Raw genomic sequence first — 26215 nt, 5'->3', positions numbered from 1 at the left:
CAAGAGCAAATGTTTTTCACTAATCTAAAAATAAAATGCATCGGTTGATTTATCTCATAATTCCATTGTGTAGTATTTTAAAACTGTGAAGATGAATGGGAAAAAAAAAAAAAAAACTCTTTCTCAGCATGCCCAGTACCCGAATTATTTGGATTCCTCTGAATTTTCAACTTTAGATCCTAAACTTAGTGGGAATAGGTAACCATTTCCTCCTATTTACTAACTCTAATCCTGATTTGCAATATCTAGAGAGAGGCACTAATGAACATTTGAGCATATTCAAAATAAATTTATAATATAATTAAACAAAAACTGTACATCCTGGTCTTTCCCAGTAAAGGGACAATCCTAATCTAGTGTTTCTCAGAATATGATCTTGGACCACTTGCCTCAGAATCACCTGTGGTTGTTTAAATAAAGATTCCTGGACCAAAACTAGGACCCAGAAGACTGTGCTGTTGATGAGCACCCCAGGTGAGCCTTCTGCACATCCACTGGAGAGCACTCTTCTAGACCCTGGTGACGCAGAGGAAAGAGAAAGGCTGAACACAGGGAGCCCTCCAGTCAAGAACTGTCTACAGTCCAGATTTGGATGCAAGAAAACATGACGTATTCAGGTTGAACTATGCCAAACTGTGCAGTTTTTATAGTGAACAACAAGAAAATGAAAGCATATTATATGGGGGAAAAAAAGGTGACATACCAAAAACAGCCACTGGATTTAAGTCTAGGATATTTAACACTCAACAGTTTTTGTATGATTTGCTTTCTAAATATCTGCTCATACTGAAACAAAATCATCCCCTCATTTTTACGAGGTGAATAAACTGCGATCCAGGAAGGTTAATGATTTCCCCCCACACCTCATAGCTAGTGGGACGATGCTGGGACCACCCCTGACTGTCACACACTAAGCAGCTTCTCTTCCCCAAATTCTCACCCTTATCTTCATAGGAAAGGATACTGAAGTTGACCTTTGCACTGTTTCTTGTTTTTGTTTTCGTTTTTTTGACCTCTGACTATCTTGAATTTGGGAGTTCGGACATTTCAAATTTATATTTATAAATGAATAGAGGCACAACCACACACCACAGAAAACAACCAACACCCATAATGTAAAACAGTCTAGAAACTACTGATCTTAAATCTTTCAAGCCCTATGTCCAATTTCTGCATCTTGCCCTGATGAGTAACTAACACAAGACCATCCCATCCTTCATAAATAAGTAGACAACTGAACAAAAATATACGAACAACTGTTTTTAGACAGTGGGAACAGGGAGCACAGGACTGAGTTCCCTGAGAGAAAGAAGACAGATGAGACAAGCTCTCTAAGAGCTCAGCTTTCTGCACAAAGCTGCTTCTGGGCCAGAGAGTGATGGATGCCTGAGTAAAATGCAAGAGCTTCACTGAGCTGAGCAGACGGAAGTAGAGTTCAGGAAGGATTAGGTGGGCGAAATCTGTGGGAGAGAGTAATGGAAATGAGGGAGATAAGCAGAGAAAGAGCTCCAGAAATTTTCACAGGGTTTTGATTAAGTTTTTGACAGAATACAAAGCTACCCATGGGAGAGACTATGAGGCAAGAGTAGAGAACCCCTGGGGAGCAGATACCCAGAAACAGGAGAGCTGAGTTCCATGCAGCAGAAGCTGGTGGAGGACTGAGGACAGTTGAGGAACAGATGTTGCTCCATCCTCAAGACCCTTCCCCAACAAATTTAAGACACTGAGGGAGAGAACAAATGGAAAAAGGAGGTAACTTCCCTGTTGACATAGTATTTACTAAAAAAAAATAGGGATGCCTGGGTGGCTCAGTAGGTTAAGTGTCTGCCTTCGGCTCAGGTCATGATCCCAGGGTCCTGGGATTGAGTCCTGCATCAGGCTCCCATCCCAGGGTCCTGGGATCGAGTCCTGCATCAGACTCCCTGCTAAGCAGGGAGCCTGCTTGTCCCTCTTCCCGTCGCTCCCCCTGCTTGTGTGCGCTCTCTCTCTCTCTCTGACAAATAAATAAATAAAATCTTTTTAAAAATAAGTGGAGGAAAAAAATTCCAGAAGTGTCCGAGTTTTCCTTGAATTAGAAAAATTAGGTGTTCTTCTTTCTGTAGAAATGTCCTGTGAGCCATGTTCATTTTAAGGAAATAAGCAGTTTTATATTTTGCACACCAGGACCAAGGAGACACCATGAAGATCATGGGGTAGAGAAGTAAGCACCATCATCCGATAGAATGGAGAAAAGCCCCTGCACTGGGGACTGTTTGAGGGATCAGATATGGAATCTGGAGAAACTACACCCATCCATGAGGGTAAGAGAAAACATCCTGCCATCACCAGGGCCACTTTTCCATGGAGGGGACTCTTCTTTCTAGAAGCCTGTAAGCTGACTGCCCAGCAGGCACTACATGCCCACTGCATCCCAAGCCTGTGTTCTGTCCTCTCTGATTACCCCATGTGATTACCCCCACCCTTGGACCCCACACATACGCACACCAGAAGCTTGATGGGATCTCCTGAAGACAACTCTATGGCAGTGGGAGGCGGCAAGTTCTATGTCCTTAGGGGAGAATGGGTGAGGTGAGTGTTGAAACAAGTGGAGTCAAGACCCCGGGGCTGAGAGAGTAGCTGGTGAAAACCCCCGTTACTACAGAAAAGGGAAAGAATCAGTCCAAACACAAGCTATGTAAATACCTCAACAAGCATGGAGACTCCAGAATAGTCGAAAAAAGTCACTCCACTGCAATCCAGGATTAAAAAGTTCTTCTCATTTAGGCATGGCTGTGACACGTCGTCTGCAGGAGAAACAGAGACTCGAGTTAGGGAGAATTCTTAGAGGTTGCTGCTGCTGACCATTGAATGTGGAAAGGTAACAGTGGTTTAACAAGACTGATTCCAAGCACTTTCCAGTTTTTCTATTTTTTACTTAATTACGGATTACTTCTGAACTCTTTAACTTTTAATTATTTGAACATGATTTCAGGTAATTATTATGTAACTCAGAGAGGAAGATGGGATGGGTTAATTACCTCTCATTTCACAGAGAGACAAACTGAAACTCAGCAATCATTTTCACTAACCTCTTTTTTTAAATTTTATTTTATTATGTTAAATAAAAAATTTTTAAATATGAATTTTTCTGAGATCTTTAAGACCCATTCTTTATTTACTAGAAAACATAATTGTCATTGGTACTATCTACAGGAGAGGCTTGGAAAAAAAGTAACTATAATTTGAAAAAAATATTAGCAATTGTTTATTTAGAAATGTCAAAAAAATGTCAATGAATTGCTTTTCCTGAAAGAAGCCACATAAATTATTATCTACAACTATTACTATATGGCATGAGTTCTATCATCCCCATTCCTCAGCCAAATAGACATGGCTAATCAATCATGGTACTTTTTCCACTGAGGTCAAAGATCTTAGAATTTTTATCAACTCATGCTTCAGAAAGCCACTAGTAGTTCACAAGAAACGTATCTGTCAATCTGAACTCAATGCTACCATGAAAAAACAATCTATTTAGATATTATTTAGAGGGATTGATCACTGGATCTAAATGACCAGAAAATGGTGGTAAAAGGTACAAAAAATTCTTTAAGAAACAAGTTTTTCTTCTTCCCTAACTTATCACACTTATTTCACTTATAAATTGCACTTGTCATTCTCTATATTTTCTTACAGTTATTTCATAACTTAAGTGGTGATAGGCTGTTAACTATAAAAGTGTTTGGGTTTTTTCAACAGCAGTACAAAAATTTCCCTTCTATTGTCTCACTGTGCTTGCTTTGTCTTTCATTTTTACATCCATTTTCCTCTTTCCCATTCATTTAATCAAAATAGAGCATATTTTCAGACCATTCAAAATGAAACAAAATAAAACAAATGAATTGTGCCATGTAGTTGTAGATAATAATTTAAGCAAGCTATTTTCAGAGAAACAATTCATGATGCCTTTTCCAAATAAAAAAAGACATCTTTAGTGGTAAAGTTACCAATTCACTCAAATGAAAATTTAAATAGAAAGGACACTTCTGAAATCTTTTCACAAATCAGTGAAGTTTTCTTTTACACAGTACCCTCTCAGTTCTGCCATTGTACTGATTTTATGGCTATAACCTTGTGTTCTAAGCTTCTAAGTAAATCAACCAGTGCAATAAAAATCACATCATCATAGAAAAGAGTAAAGTGAATTCACAGCTGATATCCTGCCTTAAGCAAAATGAGGTAAGCGTGGAGCATGTGCAAAGGAGACAACTAATGTACACCCATGTGGGATGTGGTAAATGATGGGCTTTATCTACAAAAAACAACATTTCAGAAAGGAATTAACCATCAGGTGTGGGTGGGCAATTAACTCCAGACTGTGGAAGCCAGTTCTTTCCTGTAGAATATTCATTAACTCCTTTAATTAAAAAGTATTCATAGTTGCTTAATTTAGGAGTGCTTTTCATATACTTCAAAAGGTTCTTGACAGTCTGTGAGTCACTCATAATTTTTTGAGAAGGGATTTTCTGTTGATATCAATTAACTATTGAGAAGCAGATTTGCACCTCTAATTTCTCAAGAAAACAGGAGCTATGAAATATTTAGAACAAACCACAACATTCTCTTTGGAAAACATGTGCACATATTATCAAGCATCTCATGTGTTCATTCATTCATTCAAGCAGGCAGTCAGTATAGACATATTCAGGACTCTGGGTGCTGTGCTAAGTAAGGCCAGTAGAATTGTAAACAAGAGAGATAATGTTCTCTGCCCTCCATAGACTCACAACAAAGCCAGGAAACCAGCTGATTGAACTAGTAGTTTGAAATATTCTGAAGACTAGAAAAATTATGCACAAAGTGCTAAGGAGATATAGGAGTGACCTGGTGTGGGGGAGAGAATAATGGCCACCAAAGATGGACATCTTTGTCCTTAATGGACATCTTAATCCCCAGACCTGTAAGTAGGTCTGTAAAGGGCAAAAAGAATTCTGTGGGCTTGATTAAGTTAAGAACTTAAGATAGGGATGTTATCCTAGATTATCCGGGGTGGGGGGGTGGGGGGGGGGGGAGTCTGATGTAATCACAAGGGTCCTTATGAGAGGAAGGTGGGAGGGTGGGAATCAGAGAAGATGTGGTGGTAGAAGAAGTCAAAGAGAAATCTGATGATGCCACCATGCTGCTGATTTGAAGAAGGAGGAAGAGGCCGAGAGTCATGGAATGCAGATGGCTTCTAAAAGTTGGGAAGAGCAAGGGAATAAATGGATTTTCTTCTAGAGCCTCCAGAAAGAATATAACCCTGCCAAACTTTGATTTTCTCCTGTAGGATTCATTTCAGCCTCTGTCCTCTAAAACTATATGTGTGTTGTTTTAAGCCACTAAGTCTGTGGTAATTTGTTACAGTAGCAATGGGAAACCAATATACCTGGGTTGCTGGTGTGGGGAGTGAGGATTGGTGGTGAGGGCAGGGAACTTGTTTCAGACAAGTTTTAGGATCTGTGATAGCAGAGATCATGCCTGCTTTCTTCAGCTTTGAACATGCAGTACCTGTCATGGTGCCCAGGACTAAGTAGATGTTCAGTAAATACAAGAAACATTTGCTGAGGGAAAAGGACATGAAACAATAAATGCAGGAATGAAGAGAAGAACAGAATACATGAGCGGACATCTGGAGGATGAGTAGAAGTTTAGCAGGTGAGAAGGAGTGGAGTTCAGCTGGCAAACCAGAACCCTAAGAGACATGTGTGCAGGAGTGCCTCTTGGGAATGGCATAACGGGACTACAATGTTTTGGGGACACAACCTCCCCAAATGGAATGATAATGGAAGATTTCACATTTGAGCAATTTTTGTTTTCATTCAGGTAAATATGACTGCCATCTTATCATTTATATAGTTTGTTTCATAGATTTTGATTATTCAATCATGTGCTCAACTACAAATCTTCCCCTTCTGTGAAAATTATTGGGGGGGGGTGGATTTTTTTATTCTCTTATCTGTTTCCCACTCCCTTGCTCAGCTATGTCTCCCTTTGATTTAGTCACTTCCAGAGCTATTCTGTGTTCTCCCCAAACCCGCTGGACATCTCTTGGATGACATCTCAGCATCTTATATACACCACCCTCCAAAGTCAACTTATCTTCCCTTTTCACGCCCCCCAGGTTCTCATCATCCCAGTGTGAGAGGTTCAGAGCTTCAGAATCATTGTTTTTCCCTCTCCCCTCCTCCAACACTCAAACAGTGCCGGCTGTGTTCCTGACATGCTGAAATCTCTTTCAAGTTCATCCTCTCCCTCCATTTTCATAGCCTGTGACCACAGCAGAGGGATTAAGGTGCTTGTCTCCCTGCAGACTGCTTTCAGACCAGGCTCTCCTGTCCCAGCTTTGAGCATCCCTTCCTGTATGCCTGCCCGCCTGCAACAGGGACCCGAGTTGTGCCTCTATTCCTAACTGTTGTGAATATTCTTGTTTGTGTAATTTGTTGTACACAGACTCTCATTTCTGCAGGTTGCATAAGTAGATGTGGAATTGTTGCTAATAGGGATGCATATCTTTAACTTTATACAATTTTGCCAAACCATTTTCGAAGGTAGTTATAACATTTTACACCCCCACCAGCATTGTAGGAGACTTCTTGTCCTACATTCTCACTAACCTTTGGCATTGTCAGACTTTTAAATCTTTACCAATTACATATGTACATACATATTACTGGAGCAATGTAAATTAAGTCCACTATATATATATATATATATTTAAATATTTAATTTGCATTGCTCCAGTAACTACTGTAATAGTCAAGCATATTCTCACACGTTTACTGGTAAATTTGAAAATGCCTGCTCATGTCTTTTACCCATTCCTATTGGGTCATCTGCTTTTTTTTATTCATTGATTTGTAAAGGAGTACAGTCCTTTCTCCACGTTATATGTTATATCTATCTTCCTCCACTCTGGCTTATCTTCTCATGCTTTAATATGGTGGCTTTCACTAAACAAAAACTCTTAAAAACGATCTAGTAAAGTCTAACGATAATTTTCTTTATGCTTAAAGCTTTGCATTTCTTGTGCATTTTCTCCTATATCTTCTTCTAAATTTATATTTTGTTTACCACTCTTAGGATTTTGATTTACCCGGTACTGATTTGGTGGTACGTTGTGTGAATTGCAGTGAATAATTTCATTCACTGTAGACACATGATTGTCACATCATTAGCAAGCCTGTCCTTTCCTCACTGCTCAGCATGTCAGTTTTGTCACAAATCAAACACCAATATGTGTGAAATTTTTCTCCCCTTCTGGGCCCCCTACTTTGTCCTATTGATCTGTTCATTTATCTTGGAACCAATACCATACTGCATTGATTATGAGAGCATTATAATATATCTTGACAGTTAAAATATTCTCTCCCCCTTGTTCACATATTTTAAGAGTGTCTTGTCCTATTCTTGGCCTTTTGAATTTCTATACAAAATTTAGAATAAGCTTGGCAATTGCCATTAAGATGTCCTATTGGAATTTTAATAGGGACTAAATTTATATTTATAAATCAATTCAACATAAATAAAACTGACACCTTTTCAATATTGAGTATTCTAACCAATGAACATTGTAGTTTCCTTCCATTTATCTATAAATACCATTTACTTAAGTGTTCCAAGTATTTTTTAATTGCAAGTATTTTTAATACCTTGTAATAAAGTTTTACACTTCATCCTGTGTAAGTCTATACCTTTTACTTAAATTTGCTTCTAAAAGAGAGCAGTAGGTGAGATGGAGGAGGAGAAGGAAGGGAAGGAGGAAAAGAGGGAAGGGGAGAAGGAGGAATGAGGAAGAGAGAAGACAGAGGAGGAAGGAGGAAGAGAGAAGTAGAAATAGGAGGAGGGGGGAGAAGGGCAGAACAGGGAAAGAAGGAGGAGGACAGTGGGAGGGAGAAGTGGAGCAGAGAGAGAAGGAAGATGAGGACAGTAGAGGGAGGCAGAATGGCAGGAAGAGGAAAGAGGACTTATTCTCTGGTCTATATTCAGTCAGGACACTTAGATTTTTTTTTTTTAAGCTAACTCACCATTGCAGTTGCCATTGGATAGAGAATTCAGCAACGTGTTTTGTTCACACTGAAATGAAAATGAATATAAAGAAGAATAATATAAAAATTCACTTCCGTTCTTGAAAACAACACATCTTTGTTTTCTCCATAAATAATAAAAAAATTAGGCTTGAAATATTATTTTTCACTAGTCTTTTTTTCTCAGAATGATAAATACAACACATTGAAATAATAAAATGACCATTGGTTCTAAGTAGCTCAGTAAATAACATACATTCCCAAGTCAGACTGTCTTGTTTAAAACATTTTCTGCAAGACTGTTTGTTTTGACTTTTGATCACGAATTAAACATTTGCATCTGTTTTCATGTAGTGTATCCAATCAGAAATTAACCTCATTAACACAACATTCTCTGAGAGAGAGTCATTGACCATATATTTCATATTATATGAAAGTGAACTGTTCACCTGCAGCTCCATGAAAATGCCTGGGAAACAGTCCCAAGTTATGGAAATGCTAGAAAATGAAAATAACACTGCATCCTACAATTAAAGTTCTTTGAAATTGACAATAACTGATGCCTCTAATGAGATCACATGCTATCTACTTCTCAAATGTTGATAATGATGATAGTAATTGATATTTTTGACTACTTGCTATATACCAAGGACTCTGTTAATTATTTGATTCAGAAAAATCCTATGAATTTACTAATCTCATTTTCCATAAGAGGGAGCTAAAGATTGGAAAGGCTAAATAACTTCACCGAAGTCACAAAGCTAGTAAGAACCTCAGCTAAAACCAAAGCTCATGCTTTTCCATTCAGACCCTCATGTTCCCAAGCACTACATTATACCACTTCTCCAAGACATCACATCAGTTTCATCTTAAAGGCTGACTAGAGAACATCTATTTTCTCTTCCAGATACCCAGTGGTGCAGCTTATATACTTTAATTCTGGCTCTGACAGTTATCAGCTGTATTTCCACCAGGAAATTTTACATTTCTAAGTCTCAATCTTCCTTTTTTGTAGCATTCAGGTAATACCACTTACATCCTGGGGCTGGCGATGATTAAGTTAGCCTAATTAAAGGGACTCGTCCTTGAGAGACATTCAATGAATGTGAGTTTCTTTTCCCTCCTCCTATCTTTAATCTTGTCTGAAATCTGTGCAATAATTTATGTAGATACTCCACCCTCAAGGAGTTGAAGCACAACTCCACACTCTTTACCTGTGGGCTGCTACCCCCTTATCTTACCATGATAAATTCCAATAGAAGGAGATTCCACAAAATACCTGACCAATACTACTCAAAACTGTCAAGGTCAATGAAAAAGAAAAGTCTGGGACACTGTCACAGTGAAGCAGAATCTAAGGAGACAGGACAACTAAATATAATGTGATATCCTGGATGGAATCCTGGAACAGAAAAAGGACACTCAATAAAACTAAAGAAATCCGAATAAAGCATGAACTTTAGTTAATGATAATGTACCGTTGATTGTAACAACACTCAGTAAAACTAAAGAAATCTGAATAAAGCATGAACTTTAGTTAATGATAATGTACCATTGATTGTAACAAATATGTCGCACTAACCCAAGGTGTTAATAACAGCAAAAACTGTATGGTGCAAGGGTGTATAGGAACTCTCTGTACTAACACTTTTCATTTTTTTTTGTATGTCTAAAACTATTCCAAAAACTAAAGTCTATTTAAAAAAATACCTGGTCTGAGCAAAAGAAAATTTTGGATAAACAGCAGATTGAAACTTCCTTTGCAAAGTGAGTTCACAAAACGGTGATTATTATATGAGTATCTATATATAACCTATATAATAATGAACATGAATTCAATAAACACTAGCACCCTGAGATCCTTCTAAGCTTCTACATTCAGGAAGATATTTAATGATGACATGTAAGAAATATATTGTCACAGTAACACAAAACAGGAAGTCCTTTATCAGTTTGTGTTTTGAATACAGTGTGATTCTTCTTGCCCTAGGGTGTTTTAAATGCCCGTCCATCACGGCCATCTGCTGAAAATGCAGCTGGGAGAGAAGACCAAGGCCCCAGCAGAGCACCCCAGTTTAAGACAGAACTGTGGACCACTGTGCAGAGTGCAGTGAAAGTAGGTAAAGCTGTGGCAGAAATTAACTGATGCAGGCTCTAAAACTGAAATTGGAACAAGCATGGGTCTTAAAACAAGAAGTATATATCCCAGACACAGTGTATGATAAGAATAAGATGAGATGTCCCAAAGAGCATCCATGCTACTCAAGACCATCCATGTAACCATTCTGAATAAAGGTTTATCTATGATTCCTCAGACAGCAGAGCTTCCAGATTACCATGTGAATCCTTAGTGTATCCTTTAAAACTCACAGTCTGTAAATACATACAATATTTGCATTATTCTCATTATAGTGAAACATACTCTCAAGAAATCCTTTCTCACCACCATAGAGTTCTGAGTTAAAGAATCCCTTTGGATGTCATTATGTACCAATAACCTAGATTCAATGAACTCTACTTGACTATTAGACTCAAATTTCTTAAGTCCCAAGTAGGTGAAATCATATATGTGGAACCTCCTCCCAGAAGGCTGCATTAATGAGGTTTATTTCTGACTTGAAATGCTACAAGATATGCCAATTTTCAATTTCTGAAAACACGCTGGAACAACCTTAGTCTTGCAGGAAAATATTCTAAGGAAAATACTATCAACTATCAATAAACAGCTGGTTATAACAATATTCATGTCAGATACCCTACTAGACATGATAAAGCCTACAAAGAAGCATATCATTTCAAGAAGTAAATTTACATTTTGGTAAAATAAAACTGCAAGTTTCTTATGGGTTAATTAGATTATTTGGAATTGTGGACAAATTTTCCCACAATATTACTGTGTGTGGTGGTTGTGAGCCTACGTCAGCCACAAGAACCTGCCTATCTCATAATAGAGCTAAACACTGCTATAAAGTAAGCAGGGCTTTGTAAAAGAAAGAGGCCTTGTATCCAACTTGAACAACTAAGAATGATGTCCATCTTTGGCATGAGTGCAAGTGCTTCTCAACCCAAAATTATAGGTGGGGTTCCTAATAATCTGCTGAAAGTGGCATCCTAAAAAGTATAGTGAGAGGAAAACACAGGGCTGGAGATATACAGGCTGGGTCAGTCTTGTAGGCTTGCAACCTGTGTGGTCATACAGAGTCCCATGCTTAGAAGGGTCCCCTACTTGGTTTAATGCTCTGCTAATGCCATCTTGAAATTCTCAATAATTGTTGAACAAGGAACCTCACCTTTTCATTTTGCACTGAGACCAGCAAATAATATATCTGATCCTGTGTTTATGGCCTCTATGGTGTGGATTAGTATGAGGCCCAGAGGTAGAAGCATAAAGCTGCAAGGAACAGGAATGTGTTACTGGACAGTTCCTGAGATGCTAGAAATGGGAGAGTCAATACTTCCTATGTACCTGAGTGACTGGGGATAATACACACTCTGAATTGTAATCTGAAGTAGTCATGGAAAGCTTCATGGAGAGGGTACTACTTGTGCTCAAACTAATATTAGTTAAGATTTTATAATATTGAGTAGGCCAGATATTCTTGCAAGTATCCTTGCATATATTAACTCATTTAATCATCCTGATTATAGACCAGGAAACTGAATCACAAAAGGTTTAATAACTCAGTTAAGTTCCCACAGCTCATCAATGGCAAACCCAGGCAGCTTAGCTCCAAAGTCCATGCTTAAGGGCTTAAGGATTCAAATAATCACAGATAGCTTATTTACATACAATCAACATGATGCACAGTTGATATCTCTGTTAATGAAGATAACTTGTGGAGATAAAGAATGCTAGTTTTTTATAATAATGTTATAATGATGGCAATAGTTTATGCTTCTCTGAAGTCATTTATCATATTCTATCTCTTTTAGATTTGGATTGGACTCTTTTCTCTTCGTAAAAAGGTCCTTTAAGCTAAATGATTTGTCTTATTTATTCTTCTCAGGGTTATAGTATATAGTACACATGTCCACTAGATATATGCTGAGTGAATGAATGAATGAATGGGAGTGATTACCTAAAAAATAACTACAAGAACCAAATGAAAAGTATAATACAATAGAAGGCTTTGCTGAAGGAGAGGTTTCCAAGCACTCTAATAATGTATTATATTTCATGATTCATATCTTAGTATCACGATATAAGGTTATTTGTAGTACATTATTATAATCATGAACTAGCTGATCCTACCTTGCTGATATCATCCAGTAGCTGGTTGCTCACATTTTCTTTTTGGATTATGTTCATTAGATCAGTATGAAACTTCTTTGCATTCAGGAAAACAAGTGGGTTATTTATTGAGATAATTTTCACCTGCTGCAGGGTTTCCTTTTGGAGGAGAATAGGAATAAATTCAGAGTTCTGAATGAAATAAAAGAGGATAACTCTACCCAAAGAGTCTAAACTTACAAATACAAATGTCACTCAATGATGGAAGAAATCTCTTAGCCAAGGGTGTCATTATTAAAACTTATTTGGAGAACCTAACATACTATCATGCTTCTTAGGAAAAATATGTACTTCCTCTTTACTAAAAAACATTAATAACTAGGAGATGAGCCTGCATCTTTTCAGGAAATGGCCCTTACTCCTACTGATTTGGGGATGGCAACATCTTAGGATATCCAGAGAGTACCAGGAAGCCCTGTCCTCCCAAAAGTATGTCTTCCATACAATCTAGAAATCAAAAGTTCATTCACTTGACCATCAGCATTTTTTAATGAAAATGTCCTAAAGGGTCAACTCTCAGTCATTTACCTCATAATGACATAGCTTTCTTTTGGCTGGAATTATAACCTTACAAGTGACCAATAAGTCCTAATTAGGAGTAAGAAACCAAGAGGTAACATGGGGAATGTGGTTTCACTTTGGGCAGGCCTAGGTTACACCAGATTGCCAGGATGCAGGTAAGAGATGCAGGAAGGGAGAAGAAAAAGCTTCCAAACAAAAGGAGCCTGCTTTGGCCATTGCCCAGGTCTTCCTGGCACCAATTGGTGGTATGCAACTGAAATCATGCTCTCCATGACCTTTGGGGCAGGGGCTGACCTAGAAATGGAGAAGATAGTAAGTTCTATGAAATAACTCCTTACCAACTAAATAAAGCAATACTCCTTCAGGCTTTAGTACTTGCATAGAAGAGGAAACCCAGGGAATAGTGAAGCATACAGGCAGAGAAAGAAAGATAAAAGAAAGAAAATATTAGGTATTACTCTCAGCTTCCTCATCTTTTAAAGTAGGTACATATTTTTTTAAAGAGTGGTTATCAACTGGCTATATGACTTCCACTTCGTTTTTTTTTTTAAGATTTCATTTATTTATTTGACAGAGACACAGCGAGAGAGGGAACACAAGCAGGGGGAGTGGGAGAGGAAGAAGCAGGCTCCCTGTGGAGCAGAGAGCCCGATGGGGCGCTCGATCCTAGGACTCTGGGATCATGACCTGAGCCAAAGGCAGACACTTAACGACTGAGCCACCCAGGTGCCCCAACGTAGGTACATTTTTTTTTTTTAAACTACATAATCTCAAAACATTTCTATGGCTACACAACTGATTAAACTCTAGAAAGTGAGATTTGCTACAAATAAACAATTCCAGAAAACGAAAACCTTACATTATCAAATTAACTTTTAATCAACAGTAAACCTCTTACAGAGAAAGACAAAACAAGAAACAGACTCTTAATTATAGAGAAGAAACTGATGGTTACCAGAAGGGAGGAGGGTAGTGGAGGTGGGTTAAATAGGTGATGGGGATTAAGGAGAGCACTGGTAACAAGCACCACGTAATGTATGGAATTGCTGAATCACTATATTGTACACCTGAAACTAATATAACACTGTACGTTAACTCACTGGAATTAAAATAAAAACTTTTTTTTTTAAAGATTGTATTTATTTATTTGACAGAGAGAGACATAGCGAGAGAGGGAACACAAGCAGGGGGAGAAGGAGGGGAGAAGCAGGCTTCCCCACGGAGCAGGGAGCCCGATGTGGGGCTCAATCCCAGGACCCTGGGATCACAACCTGAGCCGAAGGCAGACGCTTAACGACTGAGCCACCCAGGCGCCCCAAAATAAAAACTTTTTAAAAAAGTGTAAATCTCTTACAAACCAAAAATAAAACAATTCTTGGGCCTGTTATATTTAGTTATCACAAAGCCCCCACATCAGGAGCACCTGAGTAGCTCAGTCGTTAAACGTCTGCCTTCAGCTCAGGTCATGATCCCAGGGTCCTGGGATCGAGATCCACATCGGGTTCCCTGCTCAGCAGAGAGCCTGCTTCTCCCCCTACCTCTGGTGCTCTCCCTGCTTGTTCGCTCTCTCTCTCTCTGCTCTCTCTCTCTGTCAAATAAATAAATAATATCTTTAGAAAAAAAAAAAAGCGCCACATCTAAGATCAACCCACCAATCATACCACATGATTGGGCCAATATTTTAAGTTAACTTTTTTAAAAAACAAGTATTTGTTTAGGAATAAAGATTCAAATTGTGTCAGAAAAGAAATTCTCAATGGGGCTGAATTCACCCCAAAACAGGTCTCCCAAGTCGAGGATGTGTGTTTCATGTGAAGAAGGTGGGAGAGCACGAACGGAGGAGGGGAGTGGTGGACCACTGCCTTGCTTGAAGTTGACTGAAAACTCCACCTAACAACTCACATTCAAATCTTGCTCTGAGCTTTCTTTCCCTCTTATTTTTAATACAAAACATTAAATAATTAGTGAAGTGTAAAGTTCTAAGAAAATTAACATTTCCATGTGACACAGTTACTAATTCAGTTATGTGACTACACTGGAACTAGTGTTTAAAAACATGGGTGAATTTTGGCATTTTTATCTTCCTACAAATCCCCTCATTCACTTGCCCATATATTTAGCCTGAAAAGAAGGAACGGATTAGATAGAATTTATTCTTCTGAATAATCTTTAAGCTGAAAAATGGTCAAACTGGAATTCTGTTTCCAAGCCACAAATGTCAAGGGTAATGTGCATAGCTGTATGTGTAGGTTGGATACACAGAGGCTTCTAGGGGCCCAAAAGCCAGTCTGGGACTCTGTGTGAGCACTAAATTCTCATGGAAAATTTAAAGAAAGAAAAGAAAGGCATCACTAGTGGAAATCCTGAGCCTGGGACACTCTTAGGGCTCTGGACTCTAGTAGCTCTCTATGAAGCAAACTTTTTCTCACTTATTAAAAACACAAACCATAATGTATATAAATACTGATCACTATGTTGTATACTTGAATCTAATACAATAGTGTATGCTAATTATTTTTCAATTTAAACACACACACACACACATGCACACGTGCATGTGCATGTGTAAACATGTGCGCCATTTCCCTGTGTGCACAGAAGGACTCCCGATGCTACTTCCTACTTCCAATCTACTCAGAAATACCCTGACAATTGGTCCTTCTGGTGGGAGGCCAGTTCTCTTTGTTCTGAAGGCAATCATGAGGTACTGAAACAAGTAAATATGATAGACAAAAAAACAAAAACAAAAAATGGTTAGCCAAACATTTACAAAGCAGGTTCAAAGTGAGGGCAATTTTTTTAAATTGGCAAAATATTTAAGTCAACATTTTCTCGCCTCACTTTAAACTTGTTTTGGTCATCCTTCAGAATAAGAAACTAGAACTCAAACACAATTGGCCTGCCCAAGCATGACAGACAATTTCCATGAGCTGTTTCCTTTAAAAAGATGTCCACTGTGCAAGAAACCAATCCTATTGGCATTCCATAACCATTGGACTTAATTAACCTCTGCTAATAATACAATCTAATTGTATTAAATAAATAAAAGCAATACCATGATCCAACCTTGCTTTATTCCCTTCTCTCCTATCTTCTTCCATCATTTAATTCGGAATAGACTATTGGTCTAGTTTGACTATTTTATGCAACTTAGCGAATGGAAAAGAGGTTTCCAAATGCCTGAACTAATCTGGACCATTATTCCACTGTGAGCTGTAGTTCTATGAACTGTGCTATCATCTTAGCTGAATACTAATACAATATTCTTGTTGTTGTTCTGTTGATCTGTTGCATGTCAACTGCCACATGTATGGTGGTCACATATACCATTGAAAGTTCATGCCAATTAAAAATAAAATTATAATGAATTTAAAATCATACTTTATCTACTTATGATACCTTAAAACTATCTGAATTACAAAAATTGTTAATAATTACACAAAAGAAAAGAAAACTAAACTTACGCCATCCATTTCTGTCTTCACTTTCAATTCCATTTCTTTCATGTTTTTTATACTCAGAGTCTTTGCCCTAGAATTCAGTCAGATCAAAAATAAAATGGCATTTCCTAATCACTACATTAACAATGAAAATGTAAAAAGGATGTCATTTTATCTTAACAATTAGAACTTATCTGTAATGGTTAAAATCCTACATCCCATTTGTTCATAAAACATTGGTAAATCTGTATTTCTCTGGGATCCTTGGGAATAGACAATAACACTGGAGACATCTAAGTAGAGATTAATAAATACAATTTACCTCATCTGGGTTCCCAGAGCCCCATATGTCCAAGCCACAAGAGGTAGATTGACCAAAAGAGTTATAAGAGAGTGTATAGTGTTTGAGAAAATCTTGTTTTAGGGGAAAAAGAAGTAAAGAGGGTATCAATGGCAAGACAGGACCAGATATTGATGAATCTACACAGATAGATTTCTACAGAAATCTCTTTATAGACTCTACAGAGGTAAAACTTAAAATTTTTTGAAGTATATTATTTCAGAAAGAATTTCAAGGGAAGGATGAGAAATGAGTAGAAGCATTATCAGATGATGAACACCCAGAAAATAGAAAAATAACTGGTCAAAATAGGGGAATGGTTTACAGATGTTCAATAGAAATCTTCAATTAATTATCTAGAGTTCTTCAATAAATTATCTAGAAGAAATATATATATATATATATACATTATATATATAAATCTGGCTTCTGAAAAATTAAATTTACTGAAGTTATTTAAATTTCTAAATGATTAGATTTTATGTAGCCATTGGATAATATATCCCCTTCACTTGATTTAAAAAAAAAACAACTCCGTGACACAGTGTATGGCTATGGGTCAATTTATTTACTTTGATAGATTTTATATATTCTACTTTATAGTGTGGACAAGATATTTTTCTTCATTAAGACCAATATTGTTATATTGTTTTATATATATATAGTTATATATAGTTATATATCATATGTAGATAAACGTTTTCTTTTCATCTCTAATTCTCTGATACCAACTAAAACATGAGCGTCGCACTAAATATTCCACAGAAATAAAAGTAACTGGCAATACCATTTACTTAGCTGTTGTGTCAAAATAGACAGCATTTAAGTAAGATCTTACCTCGGGAAGCGACCGATTACGATAGCTAAGGTACAGACCACACCGAACAGCAACCCCACGTTGGCAGCAAAGCATATCGTAAATACATATGTAGTGACCCAGATGCCCTGGAAGAGAAAGAGGAAATAGAAGATGCGAGCCCTTTGGTAATTCTCATCTTTCTCATGATTGCCAAATTCCTCACAACCTTATTCTACAACATTCCTGTGACCAAATCTCTCAGCAAGAATAGATTATTTTTAAAGTGGTGAACAGAAGCCCGGGAACAGAGAAACAAATCCTGGTCCCATCGGACTCCCAGCAGAAAAGGTGGGGAAAAGGCACCTTCTTTCATTTCTAGAAATTGCCAGCCCTTAGTTCAATCCCCAACAACACTTCCTTTCAGATCTATAAATAGTTAATGGTTAAAATGACTGAATCTAACACTACCAATGCCACTTTTAGATCAGCCACTATAGAGATTGTTATAATTTTATTTGCAAGGGGCGACTTCTTATGAAATTGTGAAAGCTGAAAAATCTGGGCCAACTTAGGCCTTGGGAATATTTCAAAAGATGGCAAGAAAATTCTTTTTCTCCTTTAGTTGGGATTCCAACGCTATTACAGTTTTGTCCACCACCTGAAATGACAATCTATCACAAAATATTGTATTATAGTTGACATTTCTAAGTTTATTGTTGGCAAAAAAAAAATCTTTAAAAACAAAATAATTTGTGAAATCCAGAAGGTGATATTTTCTAAACACAATATCCTGCATTTATCAAATAGTAGACCAACAAAATGTTCAAGCTCTCTCTTATCTCCAAATTATTTGCATCACTTTACCAGTTGATTTCTTTCTATCCAGATGGCTATATTAGAACTTTAAAACATCTTCAACAACCTAATTCAATTTCAGATGCAAATGAAAAAGTTAGAAACTTCTCTATAATCTGAAGATAGCACAGATTTTTGTGGGGCGGGGTGAGAAGTTTGAAGCAAATGTTTCTAAATAGCATTTTTTACTCAAAATGCTTCTCCTTTGTATTATTTATCTAAATGGAGCTTGAGTGGTTCTTCATGATGGGCTATTTTGAAAAGCTAAGCCCTTGGAAGCAAATGGAGGGATTTTTATCTATAAAATTCCTTTTGATATAGAAGAAACAAACATTCTGGAGTAAAAAGAGAAAATATATTTTAAGTGTTCTCATGTTCAGATCTATCACCAAGAAACGTAATGCTAAGTTAGGACTTATTATGACATCATCCTCAGCCTGTCATCTCATAGGTTAGACACTCAGATGTTTTCCTCTATTCAGGCAAAAAAACAATTATTTGAGTCTTTTATATGTATATGGTGTAATTTTTCCTCCCTAATGTATTACATTATGCTTCATCACATACAAAATAAGGCTGCAAGTTTTTGATCATTACGTCAACTTGCCATGATTGCTTTGTTTCTTACTCATCCCTTAATGCTGACGGAACCTGCTCGGGTGTGGCAGAATAATAATAAAATATTAATAAAGCTTTATAAGTCCAATTCCTCATGGCCAACCTCCATGTTTCAATATAGCATAGGGAATTGAGGATCCTGGTTCCTGCCATTTAAAAAAAACACAGAGCCCAGAGGCCATGATTCATCAGAGCAACCAAAAATTTTGGTACCATCTGGTTCTATTTTTAAAGCATATTTACTCTCCCACAACATCATCTATTGTAAGTTGGGCTCACAATGCTTAGTTATTTCCTGGGGCTACATTTATAGCTTTGAAAAAAATATCAAATGTAAATTAACAACATAGCCAGTAAACAGTTCTATTGGTTAGAGTAAGTCCCAACACTATTCTGTAACAATTTCTATTAAAGATCCAAATGTTGGTTGTCACAGTTATAAGGAATTTGTTAACTCCCAGGCTCCTATTTTTTTATTATGTGTTCCCACTTGATCCCTCCTCTATTAGCACTCACAGCCCCTAAACACAAGCTAACCCCAAAGCTGACCTCAAGTAGGAAATACATAAACACATAAACCCTTACACATTTGAGCAGCTACTCAAATCACTTCACCTCTTCCTGATCTGTTCTGGTGATTGATATACATTATATTTCTGTAGATGTGAATTCTATTCCCACTGCTCAGTTACTCAAACTCAGCTCTGAGCCCATGGTCTCCATTTTGGATTCCTATTTCCTCATTACCTCAGACAGGGTTTTTGATCTACAGCTCAAAGTGGAATCATTATTAAACTATAAACAATTTAAAGAAATAAAAATTTCTAACTTTTCATGTGATGACTGCTTATATGATTTTTTTAAACTTTCAACCTTCAAATTATTTTACATATATACACATCTTTGGTAACTTCACTTCCACGATATTTTAGGTATATTCTATCTATTGAGTAATCTGGACATATTCTGTCTACTGGGTAATATAACCTATATCCAAAAAAGTCTGTGCACTATTCTCACTATAAATGCTATGACCAGATTGTATCCCAATCATCTACGGCTTCTCACTGTTGAATTCCTTAGCAACTAAGAAAGACCTGTCCACTTCAACCTTAGGAGGCTTTGTCAGGCTAAACCCAACACCTCATTCAACCATTATTCATCTGTTAGATCCATGTCATCTTTCTCAACCATTCTTTTTGCCCACACCATACTATTTACTCCAAATTTTCAACTATCATCTCTATATAGGATACTACCAAGTCTGAGCTATTAAACCATTTTTCAAATTGTCTGCCAATATCTTCAAACTCAAATGCAAACTCATTAACTTCACCCCAAAATCTCCCCTTCCTTCAATGTTCTCTCTCAGTTTTAACACTAATATTCTTTAAAACACTACAATCAGAAATGGTGGAATTATATTTACTATTTCTCTTTTTTCATCTACTTGTCCAATCATTTCCTATCAACTATTAATTTAAAAAACATCTCAAACCATACCCCCTTCTCAATTCATTGAGAATGCCCTAGTTCACACTTTACTATGGCTTGCCTAGACTATTCTGACAGCCTCCTATTTAATTACCTGCTTTTGTTACACTGTAAGCCATTTGCTACACTGCTGCTAGGATTACCTTTTTAAGTATAGATTTAGATAAGATATTAAAGGCACTTTTACTCTACTACCTTCTATTGAAATCCATCCAAAACAATATAAAAAATGAATATATAGGGAGGAAAACCCAGGTTCAATGAAACAAGAACATGGTCACAACTCCTAACTCCAAAATATGGTATAGATTTCCCAAATACTGTGACATTTGTAAGATATCAAGGAGGACACTGGAAGCCAACACATTTACCCTCAAATTTCAATCAATTACAGATTTCTTCATGAATGTCACAGTTTTTAAAAATCTATATAATAATTTTCTGATAAGAGTTCTAAGTTCTGGGGCGCCTGGGTGGCTCAGTCGTTAAGCGTCTGCCTTCGGCTCAGGTCATGATCTCAGGGCTCTAGGATCGAGCCCCACATGGGGCTCCCTGCTCGGCGGGAGGCCTGCTTCTCCCTCTCCCACTCCCCCTGCTTGTGTTCCCTCTCTCGCTGTGTCTCTCTCTGTCAAATAAATAAAATCTTAAAAAAAAAAAAAGAGTTCTAAGTTCCTGGGGGAATGGTGGGCCACCACAGAAGAAGGAAATGTACCCATATGATACCTATTTTATACCATAGAAAGAAGAGCAGTAAAATGAAATGCCAGTTGTCTCACTTACAACCTAGCTTCCTAAAAAGGAGACTGACAGAGATGAAGCAACATGAAGAAGGGAGAGAAGACAGCAAGTGTCAGGTCATAAGAGAGCCTGTGACTGTGAGGTTTTGTTTCAACAAGACAAATCTTCCGATGATATACCTAAATCAGAGCTGTGGACTGCTCCATCTCAGTTCCTACCTCCTGCCCTCCCCACATTATTTTTCAGCAAATAACTAGGTCTACTAAAAATGCATTATAATCATAAAAGAATCAGTAAGGGACTTATTCATAGAAATGGGGAAGGAAACAAAATAACAAAACAAAGACAGAGGATAGGTTTAGACATGTAATAGGCAATATAACCCCCCAAATACACACAAACCCTCAAAAATAGATGTGAAGATTCAAAGAAGAAAAACTATATTTTAAAAAAGGAAAACTGAAAGAGATCTAAAAAAACAAGCTGGAAGAATTTAGAAAGGAATGTGGATGGAAATAAAAACATTATAGAGATAAAAGCCATATTTAAAGCTAAAAAAAAAAAAAAAGAGAGAGAGCGAGAGAGAGAGAATCACAACTAGAAATCCATAACAGAAATACAGTAAATAGTCCAGAAAAACCACACACATGCTCCCAAAAGTAATCATAGAAAAATGTATTAGATACAAAGAAAGACAAAATAAAGTCAACAAATACATAATTCATTAAAAGAACATACAGATTTGAAAAAATACTCAGAGATGTATTAGAAGAAAAATTTTGTATGTAATCCTTAATTCTGAGATCAAAAGGATGCATCACTCTCATAGAAACTTGATGCTACGTGTTCAACCCCAGGAAATATTCTGATATTATTACCAAACATCATGGGCAAGAAAGAACTTCACTGAACATCCATGCAGAAAAACTAATTCACATAAAAAAAACAAAACAAAACAAAATCATGTTGAGCTGTGATTTCTCTATCCTATCCCTCAATACCTGAAGATAGTGCCAAGTCTCAAAAGTCCTGTGGGAAAGCATTTTAGACTCAGCCAATAACTTCCTTCTAGTATGAAAAAAAAAAAAAAAACTGACATGTAGATATTTTTACCATCAGCACCTCAGGGAATATAAAACACATAAGCCTTTCTTGAAAAACTACTTGATGATGACATACAGAAAACAAAGAGATGAATTGAAATAAGTAACTTGGGAATAAGAATCTGTACTTAAAAGGAAAAAAAAAAAAACCCTAAAGGTAACCACTAAATGCATTTAAACAATCTTCTGTGTTCAGGTGCCTCGTTAGCGCCGTAGGTAGCGTGTCAGTCTCATAAACAATCTTCTGTATTCTATAACTGAATGACATCATCTTCCTGCAGTGACGTTCCTAACCAGAAACTTAGAAGTAGTTCTAGACTGATGCACTTTATATGATGAATTGGTGGTGAGAACAAATTAATGCAATCTCTCAAATATTTTTCAACTCTATTTCTTCCTCTTGAACTTCTTGGTCTCAGTTGTGTTCCAGGCCTTCCTCACTTATTTGGCTGACTACTAAAACAGTTTCATCCATCTTCCCCAAATTACTCAAGTGACCCTTCTGATACATAAATCTTATTCCTATTTCTCCTTTTGGTGATGTCTCACTGCCTTCAGAATGAAGTCTAGTCTTCTTTATAGGATATGAGCAACCTTCTCAAGTCCAACTCATTCTTAACTTTTGCAACTCCATTTGTTTACTACTCCCACCCTCACACTAGAGGTTCTACCCATCATTTCCTGGAAGAAGCCTTCCCTGACATCATTTCCCTTCCAATATGGTAAGGTGCTCCCTCTTATGTAATTAATGAGTTCCTTAGAAATACCTTTATCGTAGGGTTATCAAATAGCTTGTTCAATAAGTCTGCATCCTCTAATTTCTCTATTTCCATGTGCTACCTCACACATAGTACCTTAAAAAAGTCACGATCCTCCATGAGTCTGGCTAATTTTAACACTTTGGCCTGCCTATCAAATACTGTTCCTTCAAGTGTTAGTTCAAATTTCAGCTCTGCTGTCAGACTCTTTCATATGGACCCAGTCCAAATTAAATGCTCCAGCCTCCATTTTTTTCCTCAAAACTAAGCTTGTACTTTTGCTTCCAGGTCATATTGTATCATGCCTTGCATAATAAGTTGATGTGTCTATGTCTGCTTCCTGCACAAATATAAATGTCTGGAGGGGACAAATAGTTCTTTATTTATCTTTGCATTCCCCATGGCACCCACCCCTGTACTTTGGTAGGGTAATACTGAGCCTTGGGAGAAGTATTATGAAAATAGGCACCAATACAAATAATCCTGAGCAAAGAATCTGAAGGAGGGGAAATATATAGATAACTGCATTTCAATATGGTGAATGTCATAATAGAGCTAAACAGAGGGTACTTATGAAATACTTTACCCATACTGGAAAGGGAAAGTATTTTGGACGTTCCTGCATAGATACATTTCTCTAGAATAAGTATGTTAAACATTTCTGTTAGTAGAAGCCACACTTGATCATTGTTCAGTAAAATTTAATCTCTTGCTGGCAACATTCTATTAACATAATGCTCCTCTCAATGTAAGCCCTTCAAAACTAAATTCATGAGACTTTATATTTAGAAGGAACATGGTCACTGTTAATATGTTCAACCTATATTAATGCAACACATTTCTTACCAATTAATGATGGTTTTTCATATTGTTCTATTAAGTGTGTACTTCCTTGATGAGCTTCATTTCCAGGATCAATTCATAATGGAAATTGAGAATCCCCAATCCATTCAAATTAGCTAGCATTTCATTAAAAGTTCTCAAACAACACATCAATCAAAATTTGACAAAATTCCATTTCTGTTTCTTATAAAGACATTTTATATTTTAATGCCTTCATTAAGAGTTTGAAAAAAATAAATGGTAGCTTATGAAGTGCACAAGTCTCAAGTGGCAAAACTATTTTCTGCAAATAAAAATATTAAAGTTGATTTTGCAATACATGTTAAAGCCAAAGAAAGAAATTTTAGGTCAAATTTCTACTTACCCAATCGATTTTATCCACATTCCAATATTTTTTTAAGTCCCGAAACTGTATTAGCATTCCCTTCAGTCCCACGACAATAATACTTGCAAGAACACACTACAAACAGGAAATAAGTTGGTGAAGAAGTAAGATAAAGATTTTAATCTGAATTTAAAATGACCAAGGTATTTTTATGTCTTTGTTTGTTTTTAAAGTACTTACTAGAGAAAAGCAATCACCATGTAGAAGTTTAAAGCAATATTCATTTTGTTTAGAACTTATTATTGTACTTTAGGAATATAATATCAATTCTAAAAAATCACAGTCTAAAATTTATGCCATTGTAAAATACAAGAAAGAAAAAAAAGAAAAGTAATGAATTATAAGGGTGCATGTTATAAAGCTGAATGTCCTCTTAACTTTAAAATAATTATCCACTGCCATCTGAAGTTTGTTGCAAAAAATTAAATATTTATATTATATATTTCTTTATAATTGCCTTCAACACCAATTATCTGGTTTCACCTGAAGATATTTATAACTCTCTTGAAAAGTGAACTTGATTATTGGAAGATCCTGCTGTGGAAATGACTGATTCTCATTATATGAATGAAGATTTAGAACAAGACAGGAATGAGATGGTCTTTGGCTCTCTGAAGACCAGGATCTTACTTGGGTCACTTTGGTGCCCCAGGCTTATGAAAGGCACACTGGTGTTCTGAGTCACTTTGTATAAAGATATCAAGGGTGGCAAGATGTATTTTGTTCCCTGCTACCTTGCCCTACCCACATTTTTCTAACAGTCCAAGTTCTGATAAAATTCTTCCCAAGTCTGTGTCTTATACCAGAGATTCCCCAGTTCCACCCTCCAAACGAGCACAGAATAAATCTAATTCCACAATGCCATTTTTACACATGGGTGTAAGAAACACAAAACAGTCAAGGTCCCTTCCCATTCCTTCCCTATCAAATGTGGTCTCTGTCCACCACCCCCTCCGTTCAATCATTACTTCTGTCACATGGTTTTCAGATGTAGGGCCACTGAGGTTACTCTTCTAAGACATTTTAATATACAGTGATTTCATTTAAAGTAAAGTTAAAAAGTAGATAATGAAAAAGTACTACTGTACCATGGGCAGCCAGTAAAGCAAAGGTCCTACTGAATAGATGACTATCAGGACAAGAATGCAAGATATTAAACAAGCCACCTGTAAAATACAAGACAGATGAGAAAGAAAGCCTTGAACTTTATTATTCCAAAGTTATAGGGGGAAATAAAATTCTTAGTTCATCTTGACTGTAAGAGACCAAATGTTGGTGCATGATTGTTAAATTGCATAGACTACCATTATCCATATTTTGCAGCTGAGGGAACCGAAACATGACAGCTGACAAACTGGTGCAATCAAATTAAGTCAGTGATGGGAGAAAAGCAATTCCACACAAAGAAATAGGACACCATCAACTTTTATCACACATCACAGAAATGGCTTTTTTTGTTTAATAGTGAAAGTGACATTTCAATTAAAAGTCCGTTAGCCTGTTGTTGTTCAACTTGACTCTCCTCATTTCCTAGTGAGTTGTTTGAATAATAACTGAAGATGCAGCTTAGGGTTTTTCTCCGGCTGATGAAAAATGTCCACTGAAGCACTTACTCTCTTTGGAGTTCTTTGTTAGGAAGGGTTCTAGGATGAAGCAGTTATATGGGATTATAGGAGCAGTCTCTGCAGTGAAGTAAACTTAACTTTATTAATCCTGAGTCATTAATATCATGTTCCAACCAACTCAACTTGCTGACAAAAGGCAATTCAGAACACCTGACTCCTAGCTACGCTCCACTTGATGGAGAACCTGATTCCACATAAGCAAACGTGCACGACTTAGTAAAAACATTTAGATAACTGTCAGCCTAAGGAGAGAAAAGAGGGCTTCAAAGGAACACAGAAATGCCCAGATATCATTATGGAGATAGCAAGTGAATCAGGATCTAGTAGGATGGCTAAAATTAAAAATAAATATGTAAACAATT

At 36.8% G+C, this 26215-nt stretch overlaps 1 protein-coding gene across 1 annotated transcript in view; it reads right to left on the bottom strand.

Moving 5' to 3' along the window:
* SLC26A7 (solute carrier family 26 member 7) overlaps positions 1 to 26215 on the bottom strand; it is a 106362-nt gene that overhangs the window by 3030 nt on the left and 77117 nt on the right. Inside the window, exons 9-15 of the mRNA XM_035011506.1 lie at positions 25317 to 25394; positions 24208 to 24303; positions 17474 to 17580; positions 16320 to 16386; positions 12295 to 12432; positions 8043 to 8091; positions 2683 to 2783 (exon numbers count right to left, since the gene is read on the bottom strand). Coding sequence (XP_034867397.1) covers positions 2683 to 2783; positions 8043 to 8091; positions 12295 to 12432; positions 16320 to 16386; positions 17474 to 17580; positions 24208 to 24303; positions 25317 to 25394 — 636 coding nt within the window. The remainder of the gene's footprint in view (positions 1 to 2682; positions 2784 to 8042; positions 8092 to 12294; positions 12433 to 16319; positions 16387 to 17473; positions 17581 to 24207; positions 24304 to 25316; positions 25395 to 26215) is intronic.

This window comes from Mirounga leonina, unplaced genomic scaffold, assembly GCF_011800145.1.
Source record: "Mirounga leonina isolate KUSES-001 unplaced genomic scaffold, KU_Mleo_1.0 Mir_165, whole genome shotgun sequence".
Lineage (NCBI taxonomy): Eukaryota > Metazoa > Chordata > Mammalia > Carnivora > Phocidae > Mirounga > Mirounga leonina.
This window is presented reverse-complemented; position numbering and strand designations above follow the sequence as displayed.